The sequence below is a fragment of the Apium graveolens genome, chromosome 10 (assembly GCF_009905375.1).
Source record: "Apium graveolens cultivar Ventura chromosome 10, ASM990537v1, whole genome shotgun sequence".
Taxonomy (NCBI): domain Eukaryota; kingdom Viridiplantae; phylum Streptophyta; class Magnoliopsida; order Apiales; family Apiaceae; genus Apium; species Apium graveolens.
The window spans coordinates 212,857,826-212,882,749 of NC_133656.1; the positions used below are offsets into that span (position 1 = coordinate 212,857,826).

Sequence of the window (24,924 nt, forward strand, 5' to 3'; positions counted from 1 at the left end):
TTTCCCAATTTGAAAATTCATTTTGGTCCTAATGCTTCTATCTCGTAAGAAGATCTATATATTTTTTAAACAAGATTTTGTCAAACAGAACCACCTTCTCTATTTCTTAACATCCTTTCCCCCACAAAGGACATAGAGAGAACATGCACAATCCATTTTCTAGTACACGTGCTAGAAAATCTTGATTTATTGACTCTCAGTAATAGTCAAATTTTCTCTTGATATATTCACTTATCAAGGAATTATACGAGAAGCGCATTACTTCTATTAAATTTACGAGTTCACCTTCAAGCAAATTATCAAGACATTCGGGACTAGCAATTATCCAAGTCTTTTGCTCTCTGCAGGTTCATCCTCACATTCATCCTCACATGATATTTCTATTTAATTACAGATCTACTAGGATCCACTAGCTTATCGCATAAGCATTTCTAAACTTTGTAATAGTATTCTTACGAATCTCAAAAATTAGATTCATATATTGGATATTATTTGACTCAACCATTGTCTATGTATCCATCCAAAATATCTCAATTGATTTTGGATCTCATGCTAGCAACAGAGGTATTGGTATCAAGTTTCGAGATACCCCCACATTTCAATTATTTTCAAGAATGTTTCATTACATTCCACTATTCATAGAAAATTCAATAATTTTCTATTCTAGATACCCCACAATTTTAATATTTTACCGGAATGTCAGAAAACATTCCAAAACTAATAGGAAATTTAATTATTTCCTTCTGTGGTATCATGTTTAAGGAATGATTAGCCCTTCGTAACTAATATCCTCAAATTCAGTGATAGTCTGAGCTGATCACAATCTTTTTGCATCTCTCTCAGAGCGCAACTCAAGCATGCATCTACTCTATTTATTTAATGCGAGTAAGGTGCAACGACCTCATGAATATTCACGTTGCAAACATAATTTTCCCGGTGATTATTCATCATCAAATTTATTCACTACCATCTTAATTATCTGTATTAAGTTGGATTTACCCTTGAGTTTATAGAGCACACATCTCTCTATTTAGCTTCAATATTGACTCGACTACGAGTACGAGTGACAAATGTTTTACCATCAAACCAGATAGTAAACACGTATCGTGTCACTACCTCTCATCTGAGCAGGTTTTACGTCATTCATTAAAAACCTATAAGATTTTAATATCATGTTTAAAGAACTTCCCGTGGTTCTTATCATTAAAATTTCAATTACCGAATTTCTCTAAAATATTTGCATGGTTCATACGAACCTACATTTTTGGCTCACCTACTGGTACAACCAGAAAAGGCCCAAGGAAGAACATAAAGATTAAGTTTGTGATATAACTCCATTATTAAAGATTAAACAATAATAATTGATGTCTTATCATCACTCAATAATGATTAAAAATTAATCACTAAATAATCAAGTTCCATCATGAAGGGTTACATTTATGTAGCCATATCATTTAATTGCATAGCAATATCATGTTATGAACTTGCAAACACGCATGTAAACTATAGCATATATGATTCTTATATCAGTATACTAATAATTCCGAAATCAATTCAGAATTAAGAAACTCTAGCTCATATATATTATCAATCACCATGTTAATTAAATAAAACATAATAAGCTATCCATTAATAGCATAAACATGGACAAATTATAAATTTGGGTTTAATCTACCAATTTATAATGATCAACCCGAGAGAGATGTCACCAAATATGTCCACTTGAATATAAGTTGATAATAAATCAATAACCATTAAAGCATCAATAACCTTATAAGAAACCAATTATCCAACAACTTTGTGCTTATTTTTGCCTCGTACCTGGTATGCTTAAACAAAACACCACTTAAAATCAAATTTATATTAATTTCAAGCACATGGCAACAAGTGATCAAAGAAATTAACGCACTAAATTTAATTTAATTAATGAGGCAAATAATGGTCACTCCTATACCCATAAATAAATCTAATTTAAACAATCAAATTGACTTTTACGTCTACTCACAAGAAAGTATGAAAATTGAAGAAAACTGCTTTAAAATTGTTATCAATCTTGTACGATAAAGACATTATTATATATATATTGAATATATAACTAATTCACAAGAACATTGCTAATTCCTAAATCACATAAGCATATAAGAATTAGCAATTAAATTAGGAGAAGGGTTTGAGAAAACACACAGAGATTGGATTTAATCTCGAGTCCAGAAAACTGACTCCTTAAAGCAGTTTCGCCCCGCACCATCCGTGTTTAGTGACCTGCTTCCCAGGATAAAACGAGATACTAGTATAATCGATAGACCGAATATACTCTCAGCGAACTTGAACTGAGCCCGAGAACTATCACCGAAATTATTGGAAAAATTTAAGACTAAAGAGACCGAGAATGAAAGAGATGACTCTTATTTCCTCGACTTAATAAAACCGGTGCCCTAAGACTCTATTTATAAAGAGAGGCTTGAAATGACTTGTTTTTCTTTTCGATGTGGTACATGGTATTTATAAGAAACACTAAGGAATAGGTTTGTGCTACTCTCGATGTGGTACAAAACCACTTTTCATATTAAAAGGTAAAACTTTGGAACATCAGTTTTCATTCACCTTTTACTCATTTTGAGCGTGTAAATATGCGTTGGAATCCCCTCGAAGAAGAGAATACGTTCCAATAAATATACACCACTAACAACATATAATGTGTCTCACTCATATAGAGTCTCAAAATGATTCACAACTTAGTCTAAATTTGTTCAACACTAAGTCATTGGGCTCGAACAAACATATAACCTAACACTATACTAGGACCACATAATATCTGGTCCAACATTGCCACCAAGCTCAAATAGTGTCAATTTTCTCTTTGGGAACTCCAATTAACATAGATAATATCTGAGCCATTATATAACAACATCGTCGTGCTTGGACCAATGTTGGCAGCAATTCAAAATTTTGTACCAGCACTGATGCGTCTAGTTCTCTGCAACCCTTTACGCGTTCATCAAATTGTCTGCATTGCATCAATGCGGTTCTCAGTGACACGGTACATTCCAATCACTTTAGCTTGACTTTGAAGTCTCTTGACAAAAGATGAGCGTAGAGTATTTCATTCCAAGTGTCTGGAACTCCGGGTAAGCACCAATGGCTGCAGTCCTGTGGTGCTTCAACCGGAGTGCCTGGCTCACGATGTTTAGAAGGGTGACCGTCTTTCCTAAACTCTGTTAGATACGTGATGTTTAAGAAATACGCCTTTTTGTTTTTGTTCTCAATTTGTTTGATTACATTGGAAACATACAGATTGTTTGATGTCACGGTCTCCAATTTTGTGTAGTCTGTTTCTGGTGAGGTATTACTGTCACAGTGACCTCCATCATTCCATGCTCCATCCCTGCATGGTCAAATAACATTATTTTCATATAAATAAAACCATAAAATCTTCAAAGTTTAGGCCACTGACTTAATACAGGCCACATAAAGAGAGTAGACACGCTCAGTTCACTGTATGCAAGACAATTTAGTCATTGATGTTATATAGGCATAGCAATGGTAACTGAAGTTGGAAAGTAAAGAAAAAATGTTTGGAGTGAAATTATGACTTCCCATACTTTAGCTGTAGTTTCTTATCTTGTGAAGGCACGGTATGAACAATGGAATAAATGTAGAACTATTATACATATTAAGTTCTATTCCACGGTGCACAATGGTGTTCTAATACTTTGTCTAAAAGCATACTAATCATCCCATTTTGGTTGAGGTGGAGGAAATTATAATTTGCGTGAATGCATAATATAAGCTTTAGTATTAGATATAACATCAACACCTTAATATCCTTGCCTGGTGTCTTTTGAACATGTAAAAGATAGACAATCAGCACATGAACAGACCTGTAATGTACAGGGGAATAGCTCCTGTAGAAGACATGGTTCTTTCTAGGATCTAAATTTTGCAGAACCCATGATTTCCATGTTGTCAGGGACCTTTGAAATGCTTCTGTGATATTCATTGTCATGTTAATACTCTCCTTCTCTTGAAAGTAGAATCCCCTGAAAATCCACACAAAAATCAGCAAAGTACGACAGTCTTCTTCTATTCTATGACACATTATAGCAGAGAATTTGTCATCATTTATGTTGCATTTGATCATACATGATACTAATTTTATAAATATCTAAATATCATTCATTTAACAGAGAGAAGGAAAGAAAAAGAGAGAAGGTCCTACATTTTTACAGTTTTGTCCCGGTTCCACCAATGTCCAGTATTGAATACAAGAATATCGGAATTAGTCCACTTAGAGCCAAGCCAGCGTAGCTTGTCAACTCTAATGACTCCTCGGACACCCTGTGGTGCATTCTTAGGCAGCCGCCCTACGACTACTAGGAAAGGCTCCCGAAAGTATTCAACCGTCAGGTTGTAGTCATGGAAACGGATTGAGAGATAGCCTTTGTGTTTGGTTAAAGGGTTTCCATGTTCTTCATATATAGTTGACATGTTTGAAACTCCATGTGCAAGCATGCATAATAGTGATTCCCATTGGTTTCTCCCAATGGAGTCCCCGGCAAAGACTATACGTCCATTTCGACTCCTCTCTAGAAAATCAGTTGCGTTGAATCTGAAAAAATGGAAAGAAAAAGAGAAATCACATACCAGACTCGTTACTTTGTTATAAGTTTTAATTATTTTTTTTACTGATAACCAAGTACAAACTACAAACACTCTAGGTCTTTCCTTCTCATTTCATACTATAAATTCATGCTTATTTTGATTTTTTAAGTTGACAAAGTTCTTATTAAGAACCTTATACACTTTTGATAAACATGATTACTCTTATATAAATCATTTATTTTCTTTGCTTAAAAAGTAGATAAAGTTGTTTATGTAATATCTGTTATACATGTTTAAGATGAACTTTAACATGAACTAATCATTTATCGTTTAATTATCACAGAAGATAACGTTTACTTTCAGATAAACGAAAAAAACAGCAGTAGAAAATTGAATTCATGAAATTGTTGCATACTCGTGACTTATTTGAAACGTATAACAAGTCTGCGTTGCAATATGGTCATGTACAGTTCTGCTTTAACTTCTCATGCACCTTATTAATCATATGCCATATACGTAAATGCACTCTATACAGAAACATACATTATGATGATGCATTAGCAAAATTACATATAATTGTACCTTGGAAGATGACATTCTTTGGGCTGCCACCGCCAGTTAAGATAGTCTAAATCTGATCGTCCGTTTCTCCGACAACGAAAACCAGGGTCAAGAAAGGGACATTCCTCCGTGTACAATCTTCCCTTGTAGCTTTCGTCGCGAACCCATTCTCCATTGGAAAAATCACAAGCTTTCAACTTATGAATGTCAATAGTAGGGGCAGTAGTTGAGTAGTATTGGTTTTTTGGAAAGATCAAGGAAAAGAAAGCTAAGCTATGTAGTAAATATGATGGTGTAAAGATTAAAAAGGATGTTACAAGAATGAGAAGAAAGAAAAAGAGAAAAGAGAAATGTGTAAATTGTTTTCTGGTGAAAAATGAAAGAGAGAATGTGTTTTGTGGTGGGAGAGAATTGGGTTGAAGAAGATCCATTGAAGAGGAGGGTCGGTGGCTTAACGTTGTCCAACTTCTCTAGTTCCTCAAAATTTTCTGCCTGCGTTTGAGGAATGGATTTATGGTACTATTATCTGTTCACGTGTGTGTTTAAACTATCTACAAAAAGGAAATTCATTAAGAAATGAATGACTCAATATCATATTAAAGTAAATTTTCTAAATATTGAGATTTTTATGATTTGTTATTCTACCTTATTTAAGCAACTTTCGTCCTATACATGACATATCCATAACCTTTTTTCTCTGACTAGACTATATATGATAAATAAAATTTTTTTGATACTTTAACATTTTTACGGTTAAATTTCACCCTTCATTTGAGATAGTCTCCGATTTGACCATATATGATAAATAATTTTTTTTGATACACTGATATCCCTCCGGTTAAATTTCACCATTCATTTGAGATGATGAGTATAGGTAGCGCACAAACTACATATATGGTACAACATAACACATAAATATGATTAAAAAGGAAAAAAATGACAAATATAACATGGTGGTTTTATAAAATCAGTTGCCTACAAAACACTACCCCTCTAGTTAATAAAGATTCCACGGATTGAATACCGTAAGCGTCTCCCATATATCTTCCCTTTACAAGTCACTTCTAACAACTAGTCTTTGGAAGCGAAAATCGAAGGCACGTCCATGTCTTGGATTTTCGTAGGCCCCTATCTTATCCAACCATCTGTGTCTTTCACATATATATATATATATATATCCAGTCATCTTGTCATTTCCTCCTTATCTCACACGTGTCTCATCGTTCTTACAAGTTATGAGGCTATAAATATAGGGAACACCCAACAATCATAAGGATATAAAAGAAAGAGAAAGAGGAAAAAAATACGGACACAATCACACATATAAAGAATTTAGACCAATTCACTACGGATAAGAAACAAAACCCCAACCTAACACATGACCATCATAACCTGTTTTTATAACTAAGAAGTCAACGAGGACATGAATAACGCAGACTAGGCGGCGGAGGGCACATGAGAAAGGAGCTAAGAGAAGACGTTATTTTCATAGGCGTCATCTTTCAATGGAACACGATTTTTTGACCGCGGCGGTATATTTTGTGTCTCTTTTCGTTCCGCCTGCTGGCCTATCGGGATATCAACCTTCAATTTTTACCTAACCTTTTTAATAGAATAAAGAATTCTGATTGGGTCCGAGAAAGCGCATGCAACAACAAAAAGGAAGGGGTCCGTATTGCTCCACCCAGCCCCTCTTAGTTAATGGGGCATAAAGTCCGGCATTAATAGTTATCCCGTGGAAGACATTAGATATACTTGCTAAGACACCTAGCTAGTATTAACAACAAAAATAACAAGTAAGATTCACTCCTTATCAGCATACGCGCTCTTCTGCCTCCTTACTAGATTAAAAGCCAAACAAGCTGTTTTCACTACACTTAGAAAACAAGAGTTAAAAGTTAAAAGTTAGCAATATTTTTTTAACAAATATGACCACTTTTGAGAAAGTAGTCAATAATAACCGTTATAATACAAAACGACGAATGCATATTCGATATACACGTGCTTAACTCTGTTGTTGCGTATGAAGAGGATGGAGATAAGAGATCGCACGTGGATAAAATAGATTAATTTGTACAAGTATGATCACAAAAGTCACATGATGTGTACAATTAATAAGAATACACATATAAATGCTTATTTTGTTCTTATAACTTTACGAGATATGCATATAATGTGTAATATAATTTAAAATATTCATATTCATAATGCGTATTTAAAGTTGCTTAAATTAAAAATGAATATATTAGATTACTCCATTATGATATGCATATTTCGTCTGTTAAAATTGGTCACTTCTTTGAAATCGGCTATTTTATTTTTTGTACCCAAAATGAGTTATTTTTGTCATTCACCTATTAAAAATATTGTGAAATAATTAAAAATTTTATTAATGATGTAAAAACTCATATTACACTACACTTTTACCAATATATTGATAAAGGTTGTTGGGTCTGATCTTGAAAAATTTATCTCCAGTCATCATTGAATATATGATCATTGAATATATGAGCCGTAATATTTTATTACGATAAGCCGATAACTCTCACCTGCCGCAATTTTTATTACGGCAAGTGAAGTGCGGCACATGAGAGTTAAGCCAACGTTGCCTCCTAAAAATTTCACTTAAACTTATATTACCCAACACTTTTACTAATATATATATATATATGGAGCTGCTCAAATGAGAACCCCCATTAATGTGAGAACTGAGATCTAATTTTAGCCATATATTATTTTATCCAAATTAAATCATAATCATCCAATTAATTTTTTAAAATTTACCTTTTTACTTCATCTCTCACAACCATCTCATTTCTCTCCACCCACCATCACCACCGCCTACTCTCACCCATTACCACCATCGCTCCAACCTCGCACCACCGCCTGCCGGTTACTGCCACCCTCCACGCTCCCTCCCTCTCTCTCATCACTAACATCGCCAAACACCACCCCTGCCTCTTTTTCACCACTCACTCCGCCCATTTCCGGTGTCAACTCCCTGCGACCACGCTTTAAGATCTGAAACTACGATCCCGATATGATTTTTCTCCGAAAAAACTTCGACTAATTAAATTTAGACCTTAAATTAGTAATCCATTAAATTTTGCTGAATTTTATTATGGTTGTGTCAATTTTGGTGATTTTGGAGGAGGAGGTGCGACTATTGTGGCGTTTATAATTTATTTGTGCTGATTTAAATTTTATCTGGTAATTTCGTTATGATGTTGGTGGCTGGATTTGGTGGCGAGAAATAGTGGCTGAGTATGGTGATTTTCGTTTGCCGATGGTGATTTTTGGTTTTTCGGTGATAATTTGTTTTATTCTGGTGGTCGGTGCATGGTCGGACAAAGTTGTAGTATGGTGATTGTGGTGGTGATTTTGGTCGGAGTTGGTGATCGTTGCCAGATCTGATGGGAAGAAAGTGGATTAATGTGGTGATTTCTAGTTTCCGGCAGTAATTTATTATTTTATGGTGGTGATTTTTCATTATCCGGTGGTGATTTTTGATTTGACGGTGATGATTTTCTGATGGTCGCCGGAGGTGATGGTGGCCGGATATGGTTGTCACCGGAGGTGGTGGTGGTTGATGGGTGGTTGAATTAGATAGAAGATAGAGAAATATTAAAATTTATAAATATTAAATATTAAATCAATGGTGAGAGATGAATATGTTGTATTTAAATGAGTGGATAGGATTAGATTTCATATCTCATAATAATAGGATTTTCATTGGAGTAAGACCCTATATATATATATATTTATTTAAGTTGATGCGTGGAGATGAGGTCGATCTTAAGACAGTTGCTTATAATTAAAACAAATTCAATATAAATATGTGGATAATCATGTGAACATGAGAACATGGACTTAAAATTTACACGGTATTTTGTATTAAAAGTCATATAACCTCGCAACTCCTTGAGACCGGTGCATGTTTTCTCATACTTATATTATATAAAAATACCAAAATATTTTGATTAATAATAAATGATTTATTAATTATTTGTAAGTTACGAGGTTTTTTAATATATAAACATTATAAATTCTCGATCATCAAGACCTAAACATAATTATTCAATAATCCACTTGCAACAAATGTATTAAGACAACATGTTAGCATAAAAAAAGAGTTAAATATTAAGACAAAATAATACATATAAAAAACGGAAATCGGTTCGAATCGATTTTGTTTCGGAAAAACGAGTATTCAGGAATTCGGAGAGTACTCGGATTACTAACCGATTATTATTATTTTATTAATTTTATCTCTCTTATATTAAATTCATTTTATCTAATTTTTATGTATGTGTATTAAAACTTATTTATATTTTTTATAAGATAATATATATTTATACACAATAATAATAAAAAATTAAGTCTACAAAGGTTGACTCAGTTAATTAAACAGGGAATAATTATCCTCTTAGTCACATGTTCAAATATCACGGGAAGAGAATTTATGAATATGCCTCATGAACCAGAATCTGTCGCTTAATTGTGGTATCTTGGTTCACGCGATTTGCAGGCTATAGGCTATCGCGTGAGTCGTGTGGTTTACCCGCGCACCTACCTGAAGGATAGGTGCTGTAGGTTCTCTAAGATAAAAAAATTAAAAAATTAAATTATTTATTTATACTAATAATTTAAGATCATCCTAAAAATAATATAATTTAGGGAAATTATCAATAATACCTTTTGTTATTGACTTTTCTGGATCGTATCATTTGACATTTTTGACTTCTAAGTAGTACCATTTTAATATTGTTTTGTTTAAGTAATACCACTCCATTAGTCATTTGTTAGAAAAAACAAATGTACAATGGTACCATGGGTAATATATTTTCTCTTATTTTTTTAAAATATATAATTTTCTACTATTAAATATCTGAATAAATAAAAAATAATAAGCAAAAAAATATTACGGTGATTAAAGAAATAACATCAATTTATCTAATTTGAACTAATTCAAGAAATATGAGTATTTATTTATATTGTTTCTAATATTTTCATATTTTGTACTAACTATAATTTGAGTAAATGAGACATGATAATTTAAATAAAAAAAAAATAAGAGATAGGGATATTTCAAATTCTATTAGTATTTATTAATAATATATTTTATTGTATATAATTTTAAATAAGAATAATCATTTTTCAAATTGTTTTCAAATATAAGGTGAAATAAAAAGAAATTACGTATTAAACTCTTTTTTTTAACGTACGTATTAAACTCTTAGTTACGGTGTATTATAAATTTGGGCACGAAACTAATTGATAACTTAAGACGCTTATATGAAATACTAATATGAAGAGGATAAATTAATTAATAGAGGAAATATATGGATAAATTGTGAAAAGTATACAAAATTATATGATTTTGGTAAGGGAAAAAGTTATCACACAGTGGAAACCACTTTTTTTTGGAGACCTTGGAGACCACTTGTGTTCTGCAAGTTAAATATTGTATAAAAACATTGCAAAACATATTATTTTACAAATCATGCTCTACAAAAATCCTTATTTTATTCAAAATCTTGAATATCATATATGTACAACATGTAAAACATTACAAAAATATTTTATTCTGCAAAATATGTTAAGTTTGCAGAACATTTGTTTAGTTTGCTGAACATACACATTCTACTTATTAAAATTAAATGATCTTCAATAATTTTAATGAATTAGTGATATTCGTAAAACATACTTCACAAAATAATATATTTTATAATATTTTGATTGGAGAACATATGTGGTCTCTAACGACTACAATGAAAAAACGGTCTATATAGAAATTTTCTCTTAATCCATATATGAAATGTACCACCTATAAGTCAAAAAATCAAAGGGTACCATTCAGACCAAGAGAGTAATATTCATAATTTTCCTATAATTTAAATAAAGATTATTTGTTTGATAGTTTTTGACATAATAGTCCAATATAAATTAATAAGATTACACGTATCATTAAAATAAACATCTAACACTTTGTAAAAAAAATCAAAAAAATACAATTTCACGTTTAATTCTTTTTGAGATATAATTTTTACAAATTACTAGTTACTACTACTTCGACTTGGCCGCTAGCAAAAAATAGTTGAATCCCGTGGGGAACTGTGGCAACTACAGTGTACTATCAGCGTGGCGGAGTTGCCCCCTTCATCCAACTCTTATGTACTTACTTTAACTTCTCACCTGAATATCTCTATCAATTCATTTTATTGTTAGGATCGTTATATTCCATGTGTTAGATATAATGCACTCCAGGTGTTTGATTGTTTGTCCCAAAGATTTATGTTTGTTTTATCAAATCACTTTATGCCCGCATATAATTTTGCACATTTAATTAGGTTTTAGTCTCATGTTTATAAATATATATGATCATGTTAATTCGAAGAAGCTGCTCGTGTAAAATGCTAGAGGATTTATGCCTTTTTTTAAGTGCATTTTGTTTTTTTAATTTTTTCAGATTAAAATTGGGTGACTAGAAGATCAGGATGAAGCTGAAGGTGGTGTGGAGGAAAGTTTCTGATTACGTTCGATATGATTTGAAAGAAATTGCATTTCCGTCTTCTTTACCCGACCCCCCTCATTTTAAAAAGCGCAGAAAATTGACTTGGAAAGAGCGTTACCTAGTGAGTATTCTTTTCCTTTATCTTGTCAAAGCTATTACTTGAAAATGCTCGAACTGATGTTGCTATTGGTTTATATCAAGCCCTTAGCCTATATCGTCTTATTGTATTACATTTAAGTTAGACAAGTTTTAAGTGTCACTTTTACTACAATAAAATTCCTATTTGCCATTCTATATATGTTGATATGATGTCTTGAAATTAATGGGGCATTTTAAATTACCTTTAGGACACTATCTATGTTACAAATAATAACTATATATTTTGCCTTGTTCAACCAGTAATATGGAAAAGATTAGCAAGTGTTTAAAGGGAGAAATGGAGGTGGTCTCTTAATGTTATAGTAATAATTACCCCCTTTTCTCATGCATTTAGGTGTTTCTTGTGTACATTCAACTGCCCTAGTCTTGCTCGCTCAAGTGAAGACATGCATTTATGCTAGCTACTGAGAATTTGTCTACTTATGTGGAGCAGAGGTTATACTCATGGATTTTGTCTAGTTTAAAATAAGTCCCGAGTTCAGGGAACACTCTACAGATGGAGTTTGATAAAAATCTATGTCCTCTGACAGATCAAGAACTTTTAGAGATCCCGGGCTAAAACTTCTTATTACCGATTTTTAGAGGCCAGACAGGGATTGAAAACTTTCTACTGAACCTAGGCTAGCCTCTCCTTGGTTCTCGCACTGGATGATAATTAGTCTTGTATTAAGGTGCATCTAGTAAATCTGATTTCAGTCAGTTTGTCTTTTAAAATCTGATCACAATTCTTTACATTTTAGTAGTATGCGATCTGAATAACGATGAAATGAACTTCCTTACAAGTCTTTTTCGCCAAGTTCCTTTCAAACATTAATTTTTTTATCATCACTCTTCAGGTTTTAAAGGAAGCATCCAGGTTGTATTGTGCGAGCTGGGTAAGGGATATTGGTCCTGAACTTCGCCCAAATGACTATAAGAAGAAAGAGTGGAGTGAAGATAAGCCCAATGGGGTAGACAGTACAGACAGACAGAGAGAGCCCTCAACGTTAGAAGATCTTGGTAAGAAATTCCTTTAAAATACTGTCTAGTCAACAATCTTAGGGTTCATTGAGCTTGAGTGGTAATCAGTCTACGATAGTACTAGAAATACCATAATTGCTCATCTCAATTGGAAAAAATTATATTATAATTACTCATATCTTCATTATGTTCAGTTGCCTTTGTCTTTACCTAGATCATACAAATTTTGAATATTACTGCATATGTGGTATAGTAGAACTCGGTAAATTTTCTTGGTTGAATAATATCTTTGTGTAGATAATTACTACAATACTACTACGTTTACAATTACGACGTAGGTCATTTTACTTCAGTTTCCTTACTAACTACCTTCCTGTGTTGTATCAGAACATAATGCATATGCTGTTTCTGAACGTAATAAATTTTCAGTTGAGTTCTTATAAGTTACTCTATAGTTTGCTTATAATTTTTTTAGCAATTGCTGCAAGAGGTGGCATGGAGGCTCTTAGGCCAGCTTTGCAGCGTGTTTACATGACAAGAGCTTCAGCTTATAGAGATGGTCTTAAGAGCTTTATACAAGGGTATCAAGAAGGTATTAAAGAAGTCATGGAGAAGAAAGAAGAATATGATTCTCAGCAGAAAGAAGATACTGAAAAGACAGAAGACGCTCAGAAAAAAACATCCTGAATACTCAATAAAGCATATCATTTGTGAGTTTTTCAGCATATCAACTATTGCAAGTTTGCAACTGGATGTTTAGTTTCAGTATGATAGTATGGAAGATGTTGAATGAAGTATCCATCTGTTTTATAGTTTGCAATTATGTAACAAAATCATGGTGACTATATTTATGGAAGATTCCAGCATCTCCCATTTCCTTTCCAACACTTGTGCCATTTCGTGAAAGTTGTGACGGTATCTTTTTTTTTTGCCCTATGTCCATTTTATAAAACTTGTTTCCTTTTCATGCATGCATTTAAAAAAAATTAGAACTACAGTATCACTCACAGTTTCATTCATAATATGGGAGCTGAAAGCTCTTATTCTTTAGTCACTCCTGTGATAGATAGCTTATCGCTTCATTTTTCGGAATGGAGTTGCTCCTGTGTGTCATCTTATGCCTTTTTGGGTGATAAATACTAATTTGTATACAAACATCAAACTATCTTAGCTTCTGATTAGCTAATACATTGTCTATGTTTTGTGAGTGTCCGTATGCTCCATTTCTGGTGGCATAGTGACCAATTTGTATTATTTAATTTAACCTGGATATCTTTGCAATTAACTCCTGATCTGACCGAATAAATGGACTCTAACGAGCTGGTCTTGGGATAAAAAGTATCCTAGGTAGAGATGGCATCTTACTAAGTTTTTTAGATGTTAATTTGAATTTCATTTCTGTATGTTTGTCATGTTTAATATTCTTGTGAAATTTAATTCTTAGTTGCATTTCTACAGACTTGTTGTCATTTTTCTAAACAACCCTCCCCCCTCCCTACCGGCGACAATTTTCTTGTGTTTTCTCTTCCTGAAGCCAAAATAAATTAAAAATTACCCAGTATAGGACTGGGGAAGGCGATGGAGGATTCCCCTTTCCATGTCTGTTCAGGACTTATTTCTTTGGTTTGTGATAAAGTTGAGCTTCTAGTTGCTTATTCAAATTAAAAGTAGGGAGAATGGGAAATGTGGACTTTATGTTTGTGGGACTTTAGGGCAGGATGGGAATTTGCAAAGGGACCCTGGTAGCAGTTGATGAGAAGAGAAATTGAGGTTGTCAATCACAGTACACATACATGCAGAGATTGAATTAGGAGATTAATAAAGGTATGAAATAGTTGAAAGCAGACGAAGAGTCTTAGTGCCATTAAATTAGGTCAGGGAGTGAAGTGGGACTAATAGATGCTTGAGAACGACTTGCATAATGTGAAGAGCAGCTTTGCTGGACCAATTTACGGTGTTGCACTTTCCAGGTAACGTGGTATGAAACATTACAAATGTGATATTGTCAAATTGTACCATTTTTTTCCCAAGTTTGGGCCTCATTTCTGTTGCCTGACTCAGATATGTGGACATATCTATTTGGTAGTTGTTGGTGGGGGCTTATATTGCATGATTCAGGTCTTTTGATAATAAAAGTCTTGCATTCTTAGTCACATGATTTAAGATTCCTCTTCCATCTTATGACCCTGTAGCTTTATCACTGGTTCTGAATCCTTGGTTGAAAGCATCTATTTTTTGGTCTGTTTTTTTTGTTATATCTGGTATGCTGCGTCGGTTCAGGGGTTCTGATCGGTTCTTTCGTGCGAATTAGTGTTTACGATTATTTAAATAATTGAGAAAGAGCCTGCTTGTTGGACCCTTTGTTGGTTCTTTGGTACTAAATTTTGTTTATAAATATTTCGGAAATATGGATCAAGAGTTTGAAATGATCGTTTAGCAGGTGTTTGAGGAGATTGACTCACATGCTCCGCAAGGTAGAAATAAAATTGACAATAAATGCATGGTTTTCTTATGCTGTACTTAGGCACGACTAATTACATTTCCTCACTGTTAGTTTTGAGGGCTGTGTTTAATCTTTCTTGTTAACTCTCCATCATTCAAGGACCCTGAATTCGCAGAGCCACTAATTGCTTGGACACACTACTGACAGTGGAGACCATTCGGTTGCATTCTTGTCTTAATCGAGATGGGTCCATTTAATCAACTGATGTTTTTTCACTATTCGCAAAGGTAATACATCCCTTTCTATGCATCCTTTGTTGTTTTTTCTCAGCTGCTTGGTTGCTCCTTGTGTCACAGTTTCTAAATTTACTTGCAACTTGTTCAAGCATGTGACTGGGAATTGGTAACCCTGTAGCCATTACTTCATGGGGGTTATGAGTCTGGAATTATTAAACATGTTGGATATGTTGCATATCCAATTTAATTACAAATTTTGTTAGGTTTTAAATATTTGCATGGTTGTAAGACATTAGAAGACATATAACTGCAACTGAGCAATTGCAGTTACATGTCTTTTTACAGAATAGGATAATTAGGTTAAATGTATGGCTCTCAGTCACATTCTTATATTTATCTCTTAGGAAACCCCTTTATCTGTATTATGAGTAAGCCTCTATCGAGGAAACGGATATCCCACATTTATAGGAGTATTAAAATTTTTAATTGATGTACCTAATTCTCATCTGACTAACAAATGGACTTAAATTCCACAACGAACATACAAATCCAAGAAACATGTTGATTTCCTCTTTTGTCCTTCACGAACTATAAGATGTGATTGGCAACACTATAAATATCACGATCTTATTATATCACCGTCTTTAAAATTAAGTCATTGTTGATGCCAGTAATTTCTTATCTCCAAATTTAATTCGATTTAGAAATTTATTTAGGACTGTGTATCTGCAACTTTTAAAAAATGAAGCGAACACCGCAAGAATAGAGTATGAAGTCATTACATATTCTTAAAATGTACGCCCTTTCCCTCTTTACTTGTCCATTCTAAAATTCTAGGAGCAGTGTAAGAAACCTGGACTGAATTACACCTAATGTAACTGAAGAATAATAATAGTGAAAGCACTAATGCAAAAACTAATTAACGGTGATTCTTGATCAGGGTTGGCAAAATTTAGGCTATGAGAAGTTTAGGTTTGAGGTTTGTTAATCTCGTGTTAAACAAAAAAAACCGTAAATTTACAAAAGAAAACAAGGTAAGCACTTAAACTATGAACATTCCTAAAAAGCAAAGATAATATTTGTATTCCATCTTTTTGGAAAAGAGGGATGAAGAAGAGTGGGCTTAGTTGTGTCAGAGTCATCCAACCAAAGTCATTTCCTCTCCATACCCACTACTACTAAACCAAGCAACCATTTTTTCCTACTTGTTATGTAAAGCAAAATATGTGATATGATGATGGTGAATTCTGTATGAAAGATCTGTAGGTACAGAATCTCAACAGTAACATTCTGTATATGTTGAATCCTGGTATTGCAATGTACCGTACCAATTTATTCTTACTTCTTCTTGGGCAGTTAATTCTACATCTGGTGGCCCCGTCTCCTTGTCTTTTCCTCTGCTTTCACCCGCACCATCAAACAACCCTCCCTCCTTAACATTCTGATCCTGCTGCAATAGTAAGTAAGTAGTAGTAGCAAAGAGTCCTTCATTTTTTCACTTTTTTTTTTTTTTTTGTTTCACTAAATTAAAAGAGGATGAAAAAATGTAGCTAATGCATTTGTTTCCTCAGTGGTCTAAATAGTCAAATCTTGGTTGTCAACATCTGGAGATCTTATCCTTGGTAAAACCTCATCTGATTGACATCTCTTGAGAAGTTGATATCCTGTAGCAATGATACACCAAGTGTGAAAATACAGCAATTATTAGCACCCCCTCCTTTCCTTTAATGAGGATCAAAAGCATTGACATTATATATAAACAGTGTTGAGCACATTTCTATAAATATAAACCTCATTTTTTTTATATCTCCCATTCCTAAGGTGGACCACATATTAATTGATGATAGAGATAGCTCAGTTATTGCTACATGTATTTCATTACAATTTCTGAATTCATGTGTGTTGTACACATATAAACAATATTTGCATTTTTCTGTATTGTCAGGGGGGCATCATTTCCAATCACTTGTTGACTATAAGAGTTTAAGAACCCTGACTCACCCAAACTAGAATCTTCCTTTGGAAAGATACCAGAACCAGATCAACTAATAAATACTCTATCCCTTCCCATTTTTAACATAGTGAAATTTCCCTGGAGGTTTGGTTTTTATGGTTCATTCCTAGTTTGCAATCTGGTTAAAAACAGGCTTGGTCAGAAAGTATTGGACCTGAAATGCTCATCCATTTATTGACTACCCCCTTTATATGGGAAAACTTACTATCCTATCCTGTGGATCTCACCACAATTGCTTCAGAATATATCTACTGCATGTGGACCAATCTTCTGACTTTCAGTACATAGGTAAACTAGCTACTGGCTAGCTAGGTTAATCCCCAAAGTTGTTTATTTGATGAGTTCATATCCTTTTGGCCTTTTCTCTACACACACCAATGAAACTCATGTGTTACTTTAGTAAACAAAGTTATTTACCTTCCCCCTGGGGAATTTATATACCATATTATAGACTATAGTGTCTAAATACTTACAAACTCATATAGATGTAGTTAAATACTTGCTGCATGTTGTGTGTATATCATTTACAGCTTGCCTAGGGCAGGTGGGTATGTGTGTGTAAATATATGATTAGCTGGTGTAGCAAGTTATCCCAAAATTTCTGCAATATCCTTCAATTTACTGTAAGTACAGTGAAAAGATATTACTTACTCATCCAGACTGACCAGATTTGGCGAGACACTGGAGTTTTCTACTGTTCTTTTTTAAGTCAGATATGGGATGGACCTACATTTTCCCCCAATAAAATACTACATTTACTAATTCTACTTCTTACTTCTGTTTCAAACAAGTTACATACATGTTAGTATGTTACTACTTGCATAGAACAACATATTTTCTGGTGGACATATCAGTTTCTGATTCTTATACAAGTTCTTGATTTTTATACAAGTCTGAAAACCATATTTTTAGAAGAATGAAATGTTTTTGTATATAATTCTATGCTGAGGCCAAGAAAATTGAAATATTACATTCCAGGCTCAGCTACAGTTTGTTTTGAATATACATTTTGATTTTTTTTCCTTTTGCTAATTATACATTCTAATTGCTTATGTACATGTATATAGGTCAAGTTCTTTCCCTCAGTTACAAAGTAACTTATCCTATTACCTTGGCCAGTACTGCTTGATTTGGGTGTATAAATAAATGTTATTTCCTCTTTCTAACTTGGACCTTGAAAACTGTCTTTTATAGCTGTGTACAGTGAATTTCATTTCTGAGTACCGCTAGATATTTCAAATAGATTTACAAATTTTTTCCCAAATGACGCAGCAGCACTATATATAACAAATTTTGATTCACATGCGAGGGGCTCATATTATATGATTCATATGAGGGGGCCTCATATTATAGTTATGAAAGTTACCAAATTACACATTTGATGAACATATGGGAACATTGTGAAGACCTTTTACATTTTTCTCATTTCATTTTGTTAGTTCTTGAGATGCAAATCTAATTTGCAAAATTGAATATAATAACGGTTCACTTGTACACAAACACACACATAGAAATTACTATAAGTTATCCAGGATAAAGTTGTCCCATTAGGAGAGACACAAAGCAAACTTAAACATGAATAGCTGGCATATACTACTAGTATAGTTGTTGTTAGCTCTCTGCTAGTCAAAACTACAATGGCTTACCATGTGATGACTACTATGATGCTTTGAAACATGAGCTCCTCCATTAGAGTAATTATAATGCTGGTGGAGGTGGACATGAGCCTGATCCTGGTCCTGATCCTCACTCTGGTTCGAACCATCTGCACCCACGCCTGGTTCGTCCGATTGGCATTCTAAATTCACCCCAAATAGCCTCACCGTCTTGGAATTCCCACCCCCAGCTGTTGTTTGATTCTGCGAACCACCTCCTCCTCCTCCTCCTCCTCCTCCTATAGTAACAACGCCACGTGCATGGTATACACTTAATCAAATTTACATTTTACAGCAATATCGATAATTAATGTTAGAAATCTTGACTAGAACAAACTTGTTTATATGACCGAAGAAATATTTAATGATGAAAAAGGGCAATTAATAGTAAGGTGGGGATTCGGATGTTATTTTCGGTCGTTCTAGAATTTATTAAAACTGTATCAGGAAACATACCAGAAAACTAATAAAATGTGTCGTTTAATTGGGTTGTAACTCGTACGAGACATTATTAGACTAAACATATCCTGTATATCGTACGCCCTGTAAATTAGGTTGCGCAACACTGCTGCTCCTAATTAACGGTAGAAAATTCCAAAAGAAGATAGGGTTTGAGCTAGGTTGAATAATACCTGGTGCATGAAGGCAGTGAGCTTGGTAATTCGTAACAGCTGGCTGCCCGTTTGAAACTACTGTTGCATAAGGGTAGCCTGAGTAGTAAACTCGGGTCCATCCACCACCTGACTGATTCACCGTGTTTTCCGGTTGAGGCGGAGCAGCGTTCCGCCTCCTCCAGCCAACAAAGAAGCGGTCACCGTCGTCCCGGGACCTCTCGAAAACAACAACATCACCAGCATCAAGTCTTTTTTCTTTAACAAAACGGCTCCAACCTTTAGTTAAAACATAGCTCTGACTACTATTCCAATAAGAGTAACGAAACCTCCATGTCTTGCCTGACTCATCCTCAAAACTCAGCAACAATCCCTTCTCCACCGATTCACCACCGCCATTGCCCCCGAGGGGGAAGTACTTTTCGGCATGTTGCTTTGGAATGACCAAGCGATTCAGCTTGCCAACATCACTCGGTGTGAGCGGCTTCTCAAACATAGACTCTTTCTGTATGTATATAACGTGCTCAGCCGAGTCTTCTTGAACTCTGTGTTGTTCTGTTTCATTTTGATGATTAAGGTTAAAACTGAGAGGGGTGGTTTGGGTATTTAGTCGGTGGTTGAAGTTTGTGTTTGTAGGAATTTGGTCCATAATGGGAGTATGATGTTGGTGTGTCCACCACTGTGTTGGTGGAAGCTCTTGGTTTATGGACATGTATATGTGTGTAAACCTCTGAGAGAGAGAGAGAGGCTATGGAGGGGGGGGGGGGTTGGTTGTGGCGGTGAATATGATTTTGATGGGGGAAACTGTGGAAGGCTATATAGACTGAGGGGGTAGCTGTGGATGAAAATATGGGGAATAAAAGGAGATAGTTACAGGGTGGGGGGGGGGGGGTGAGTATGCATTATATGTACTTATTGTGCAAGTACGAAGGGTGCTGAAAATCAACTTTTAAGGTTTTGCGTAATGAAAAGTTTCAAATCATTTAAACAAACTACTACTACTACTACCTTACAAAAAAGATACGTACGCCTCTCATTTTTATTACTTTCGGCTACTTGCTCATATCACATATTTGTAACTAAATAATACCATACCCCATGTACGTATATTAAAATTCATCTTACATACTATTATGGTTTGCATGTCAATTATACGTTGTATAATGTAAATTTGTGCCTTACATTTTGGGAATCAAGATTATGAAACACAATAACAATATTTACGAGTTGAAATTAGGAGTGTGTAAATTAAGATATGTAGTTTTATGGTAAAAAAAAACACCCAAAAATACACACAACGAGAAAATGAGTGGTAAAGCATTAATCATGCAGAAGGGTGTGGTTTACAGTATGATTGAATCTTATCAATACATACGTAGGTATACATGTTTTGACTTTTAATTTACCTATTGTATGACCAGGACCTCTGTTCAAAATATTCAATATTCGACCATAGGAATTAATTAATTAATCTGTTAAATAAATATAGTTTTTAACAATTTATTTGAGAGGAGATTGTTTATCCACAAATAGTGATGGGAAGGTTAAAACTTAGAGAAGTTGAATGAAGGGAACATTAATGGGGCTAGCTAGTTGCTTAATAGATAAGAAAAAAGAAGTCCTGCAGAAATAAACCAATTGTTGTTTGAATGGTTGCTTGGTACTTGGGTGTTAAATTAATACACATACGAAATACTTGTGAATGTATGATTTATTAAGACGCATGTTACTTTTTATCTCGGCTGTCTTAGCATAATCATCCCCCTTAGAGTTGGGACCAACCTCACACCCCCCCTCCGCTTTCGATATCTACACCGTTATATATATATATATATATATATAGAGTAAAGTTCTATGGAGTCCACCTTTAATTGAAATCCTCGGAGTCCATATATGTTTTGCAAGTAAAATATAGCTTAAAATATTGCAAAACATATTATTTTTCGACAAACATCACTATTCTATCAAAAATCTTGTAGATTGCATACATTTTACAAGCAGAACATTGCAAAAATATATATTTTACAAAACATGTTTAGTTTGCAGAACATAAATGTTCATGTTGCAGAACATATTGCAGAATATACATATTGTACCGTAAATATATGAGATTTGCATGATTTTGTTGAAGTTATGCTATTTGTGTAACATGTTTTGCAAAATAACACGTTTTACAATATATTTTATTTGCAGAACGTAGATGAACTCCGAGGACTCCGATAAAAAGGTGGACTCCATAGAACTCAGCCCTATATCCTATTTTGAATTCTGAAATTTTCAGAGACAGTTTGGATCATCATATTTCAACACGATATGGTGAAAACGTAATTTTGTTATACTTTTAGTATATTAAAATGTTTCTCCATCTTATTAAGAGGATTAAAGTTTCATTATCCAGACGGTCATTTGGTACACACGTACATCAACTATTTATCCAAAACAGCTTTAGGGATTTGTTGTTTAAATATGTTATAAGATCCTCGTCATAATCACAAAATCAGAACAACATTTTACGGGGTGTTTAGATATTTTATTCCTATATAAAATTTATTATTTTGTTTTTATTTTTCACAGCATACTAAAAAAATTACTCCCTCTATCCTATTAAATTTTATACATTAATTTTCGGCATATTTTTTAATACTCCTTTAAAATATAACTCCATAATATTTTTAATTTTTTTTTCTGAATAATTTTTTTTTGTTTGAACTTTTATTCAAAAAAAAGTATTATGAAACTATAATTTATAAAAGTGTTGAAATACACACAAATAGTAAACGTAGAGGACGGAGGTAGTACTCTTTTTTTTTTTTTGATTTGAGGATAATTTAAGAACCCTGTCGACCCCTCTGATTCTGACACTTTGGGATGTTATAATACTACAGGATGCAAGCTGTGTGTTTTAGAAGTCCAGTCAATAAAAAATTGGAGTATGAAAGATGAATAAAATAGATTACGAACTTTCATGTAGAGTCCCTGCAGTGCAGTAGTAGTGTATAGATGCAAAAATGTGTGTGTAATGGTAGCAGCAGTAGAGTGTGTTGGGATCAGGATGAGGGGAGGGGGGGGGGGGTTGAGTTTAGAGTGTCGGGTGAATGATCAGATCTGCCAGCTTGCCGCCCTATCTGCCTGCTATACTTGCAATCGGATGAACTCAAGTAAATTACACATATACAATGTATATTCACTTAGGAATTTCAAAAATTGAAACTATTTAATTAAAATAGTAATATATAAATGATCGAAAATGGAATAAATTACATAAATAATTTTGAACAATTTACAATGTTGTAACCATGATATTGAGAGGCAAAGGGCAAAGAAAAACATATAAGTTGGTGGAAAAGAATGAATCACGTGGAAGAGGACAGCAGTATGATTGATGTTAGGCCATTCCTTAGTTTATCAACTCCCCCAAGAAAAAGATTGGCATTGGGCCTCTCAATCCTCCTCCCCCCCCTCCCTGTCTTTTATTTTTAGTATACCTTTTCCTATATTCATCTCCACAAAACAATGAATGACTAATTAAAATACTGTAGTAGCTACCGTATGACTAAGATCTACAATAATCTTGTCTTTTCAGCTTTTAGCTCCGATCTTTACTTTCTTTCTCTCTGTGTTTCGCCGTATCCGCTCTACCCCTGTAAAAAAAACCGCCTCGGTTTCTAAAGTCAAGCACTTCCTTTTGCTTTTAAGTTTCTGATTTTCTCTTTATGGATCAACTGCAAACATTATACTTCTAATTTATAGTCACCTCACAAACAATTTTTAATTTGATTATGTTTGGGTACACTAAAATAGTCACATACTATTTTCATTTCGAAATAACTGTTTTCAAACAGATTGTTTTAAGATGAAATTTACACCGTATGAAATTATTGGATCACTAATTTTTATTTTTAAAATAACTCTATATCATAAATAATTGTGTAATTAATAATCAATGCAATAAATGTGTATACTACTAAGATAATATTAGAGTTTTTCATTATCTGTGAATTTTTAAAAGTAGACAATTATTTTAAAACAAAAGAAATATATATTTAATCAGATGTTCGTATCAGATTACAGACCTCAACTAATATTTAATGAAAATAATATAATAATTTATAATCGTAATTTTCAACTTAAATCCGAACATTAAAGAGATAATATGTATCATGTTAAGGAGAGAGAAGAGCGGGGTATTTTGTCCGTGTAAATACAAATAACTTAAACAAGGGCTTTGATTTGCAGAGAAAATAAGACGGAGAGGAATTATATGAATAAATGAATGGAATAGAAAAGGAACAACCAACCCCGTTACCAGTTAGCATTCGTGTTCCATTCCAATCCTCTCACATTTTCCTCACTCACATCACACTCTCACCTGGACCTTTGTCTGTCTCCATCTCCCCCCCCCCCCCTCATTCATATTTTATCATCTCCCTTTCCTTACTAACACATGTGACTTGGAATCTTTTATTTATTATTAATCATTGGTCGGGTTACAACAACAACTATTGTTTATAATTTTCATTACTTTTATTACACAACTACCCTAACTTTTTGTATCATCATATCATTCTAAATTAAAAATTTCACCATTTCTTAAAGGTAACAATTCCGGGATGGTTAGGATGTGTCAAGTTCAGTTTTGTTTACATGTTCATCATGATAGTCCACTTGAGTCTTCCTTTTTTAGATTTTCAACATGAATTCCATTCACTTTTCCTATATATCACTACCCGAAATCATATTCATACTCTGTTATACACGGACAAAGTTGTTACCGATAAGATTTTTACCTAGTGACGAATGTTCAAATTCCGTGGATGTTAAGTTCGATTTCATCCTTACAATATGTACGGTTCTTGTGACTCATTTCCATGAAAAACACATATTAGGTTGTTTACTAAACACGTGATTAATTGAGCGCGATGAGATAGCTCAGTGGTTAAGGGCTTATGTCTTGTCGTCCCAGTTTCTGGGTTCGATTCTCGCTCACCCCGAAATTTATTAGGACATATATTCAATTGTAAGGTGTATAAGCTAAATTAGTCAAAAAAACAAGTGATTAATTATATAAAAATGGTGCCCTAGATAAAATAAATGATGAAATAAAAGAAATTCTAAAAAAAAAAATATTAAATTGGGTCTAAAGAATCAAAATGAATCTGATATACTTTG

At 33.6% G+C, this 24,924-nt stretch overlaps 3 protein-coding genes and 1 long non-coding RNA gene across 6 annotated transcripts; 2 read left to right on the plus strand and 2 right to left on the minus strand.

The window, feature by feature from the left end:
• Positions 1–2,538: 2,538 nt before the first annotated feature.
• LOC141692815 (protein trichome birefringence-like 9) lies at positions 2,539–6,293 on the minus strand. Its single transcript, XM_074497755.1, has 4 exons — positions 5,185–6,293; positions 4,220–4,609; positions 3,882–4,040; positions 2,539–3,385 (listed from the first exon to the last, which is right to left on the minus strand). The coding sequence occupies exons 1-4, from the start codon at positions 5,592–5,594 to the stop codon at positions 3,052–3,054; spliced, it is 1,293 nt and encodes a 430-aa protein (XP_074353856.1). The 5' UTR covers positions 5,595–6,293; the 3' UTR covers positions 2,539–3,051.
• Positions 6,294–11,143: 4,850 nt separating this feature from the next.
• On the plus strand, positions 11,144–13,732 carry LOC141692430 (uncharacterized). The gene is made up of 4 exons (XM_074497271.1): positions 11,144–11,337; positions 11,633–11,798; positions 12,673–12,835; positions 13,272–13,732. Exons 2-4 carry the CDS (start codon positions 11,661–11,663, stop codon positions 13,481–13,483), a joined length of 513 nt encoding a protein of 170 aa, XP_074353372.1. The 5' UTR covers positions 11,144–11,337; positions 11,633–11,660; the 3' UTR covers positions 13,484–13,732.
• A 1,353-nt stretch (positions 13,733–15,085) lies between these two features.
• Positions 15,086–17,169, plus strand: LOC141689256 (uncharacterized). The gene is made up of 3 exons (XR_012562297.1): positions 15,086–15,526; positions 16,832–16,933; positions 17,047–17,169. It is a non-coding gene; the product is annotated as an uncharacterized LOC141689256 (long non-coding RNA).
• Positions 17,004–20,602, minus strand: LOC141689255 (B3 domain-containing protein At2g36080-like). 3 transcript variants are annotated; one of them, XM_074493496.1, is made up of 3 exons: positions 19,777–20,602; positions 19,136–19,380; positions 17,004–17,139 (listed from the first exon to the last, which is right to left on the minus strand). In XM_074493496.1, exons 1-3 carry the CDS (start codon positions 20,465–20,467, stop codon positions 17,089–17,091), a joined length of 987 nt encoding a protein of 328 aa, XP_074349597.1. In that variant the 5' UTR covers positions 20,468–20,602; the 3' UTR covers positions 17,004–17,088. The 3 variants fall into 3 exon arrangements, with proteins under 3 accessions (XP_074349597.1, XP_074349596.1, XP_074349598.1); XM_074493495.1 differs by having other exon boundaries at positions 19,136–19,383; XM_074493497.1 differs by having other exon boundaries at positions 19,136–19,374; positions 19,777–20,600.
• Positions 20,603–24,924: the final 4,322 nt, after the last annotated feature.

Coding starts and splice junctions, on each gene's coding strand:
- LOC141692430 (XM_074497271.1), top strand. CDS start 11,661: ATGAAGCTGAAGGTGGTGTGGAGGAAAGTTTCTGATTACGTTCGATAT. Junction 11,799..12,672: donor CTTGGAAAGAGCGTTACCTA/GTGAGTATTCTT, acceptor ATCACTCTTCAG/GTTTTAAAGGAAGCATCCAG. Junction 12,836..13,271: donor CTCAACGTTAGAAGATCTTG/GTAAGAAATTCC, acceptor TAATTTTTTTAG/CAATTGCTGCAAGAGGTGGC.
- LOC141692815 (XM_074497755.1), bottom strand. CDS start 5,594: ATGGATCTTCTTCAACCCAATTCTCTCCCACCACAAAACACATTCTCT. Junction 4,041..4,219: donor CGGGACAAAACTGTAAAAAT/GTAGGACCTTCT, acceptor GTGGATTTTCAG/GGGATTCTACTTTCAAGAGA. Junction 3,386..3,881: donor TATTCCCCTGTACATTACAG/GTCTGTTCATGT, acceptor TTGACCATGCAG/GGATGGAGCATGGAATGATG.
- LOC141689255 (XM_074493495.1), bottom strand. CDS start 20,467: ATGTCCATAAACCAAGAGCTTCCACCAACACAGTGGTGGACACACCAA. Junction 19,384..19,776: donor TCACTGCCTTCATGCACCAG/GTATTATTCAAC, acceptor TTGTTACTATAG/GAGGAGGAGGAGGAGGAGGA. Junction 17,140..19,135: donor ATCATAGTAGTCATCACATG/GTAAGCCATTGT, acceptor TCATTGCTACAG/GATATCAACTTCTCAAGAGA.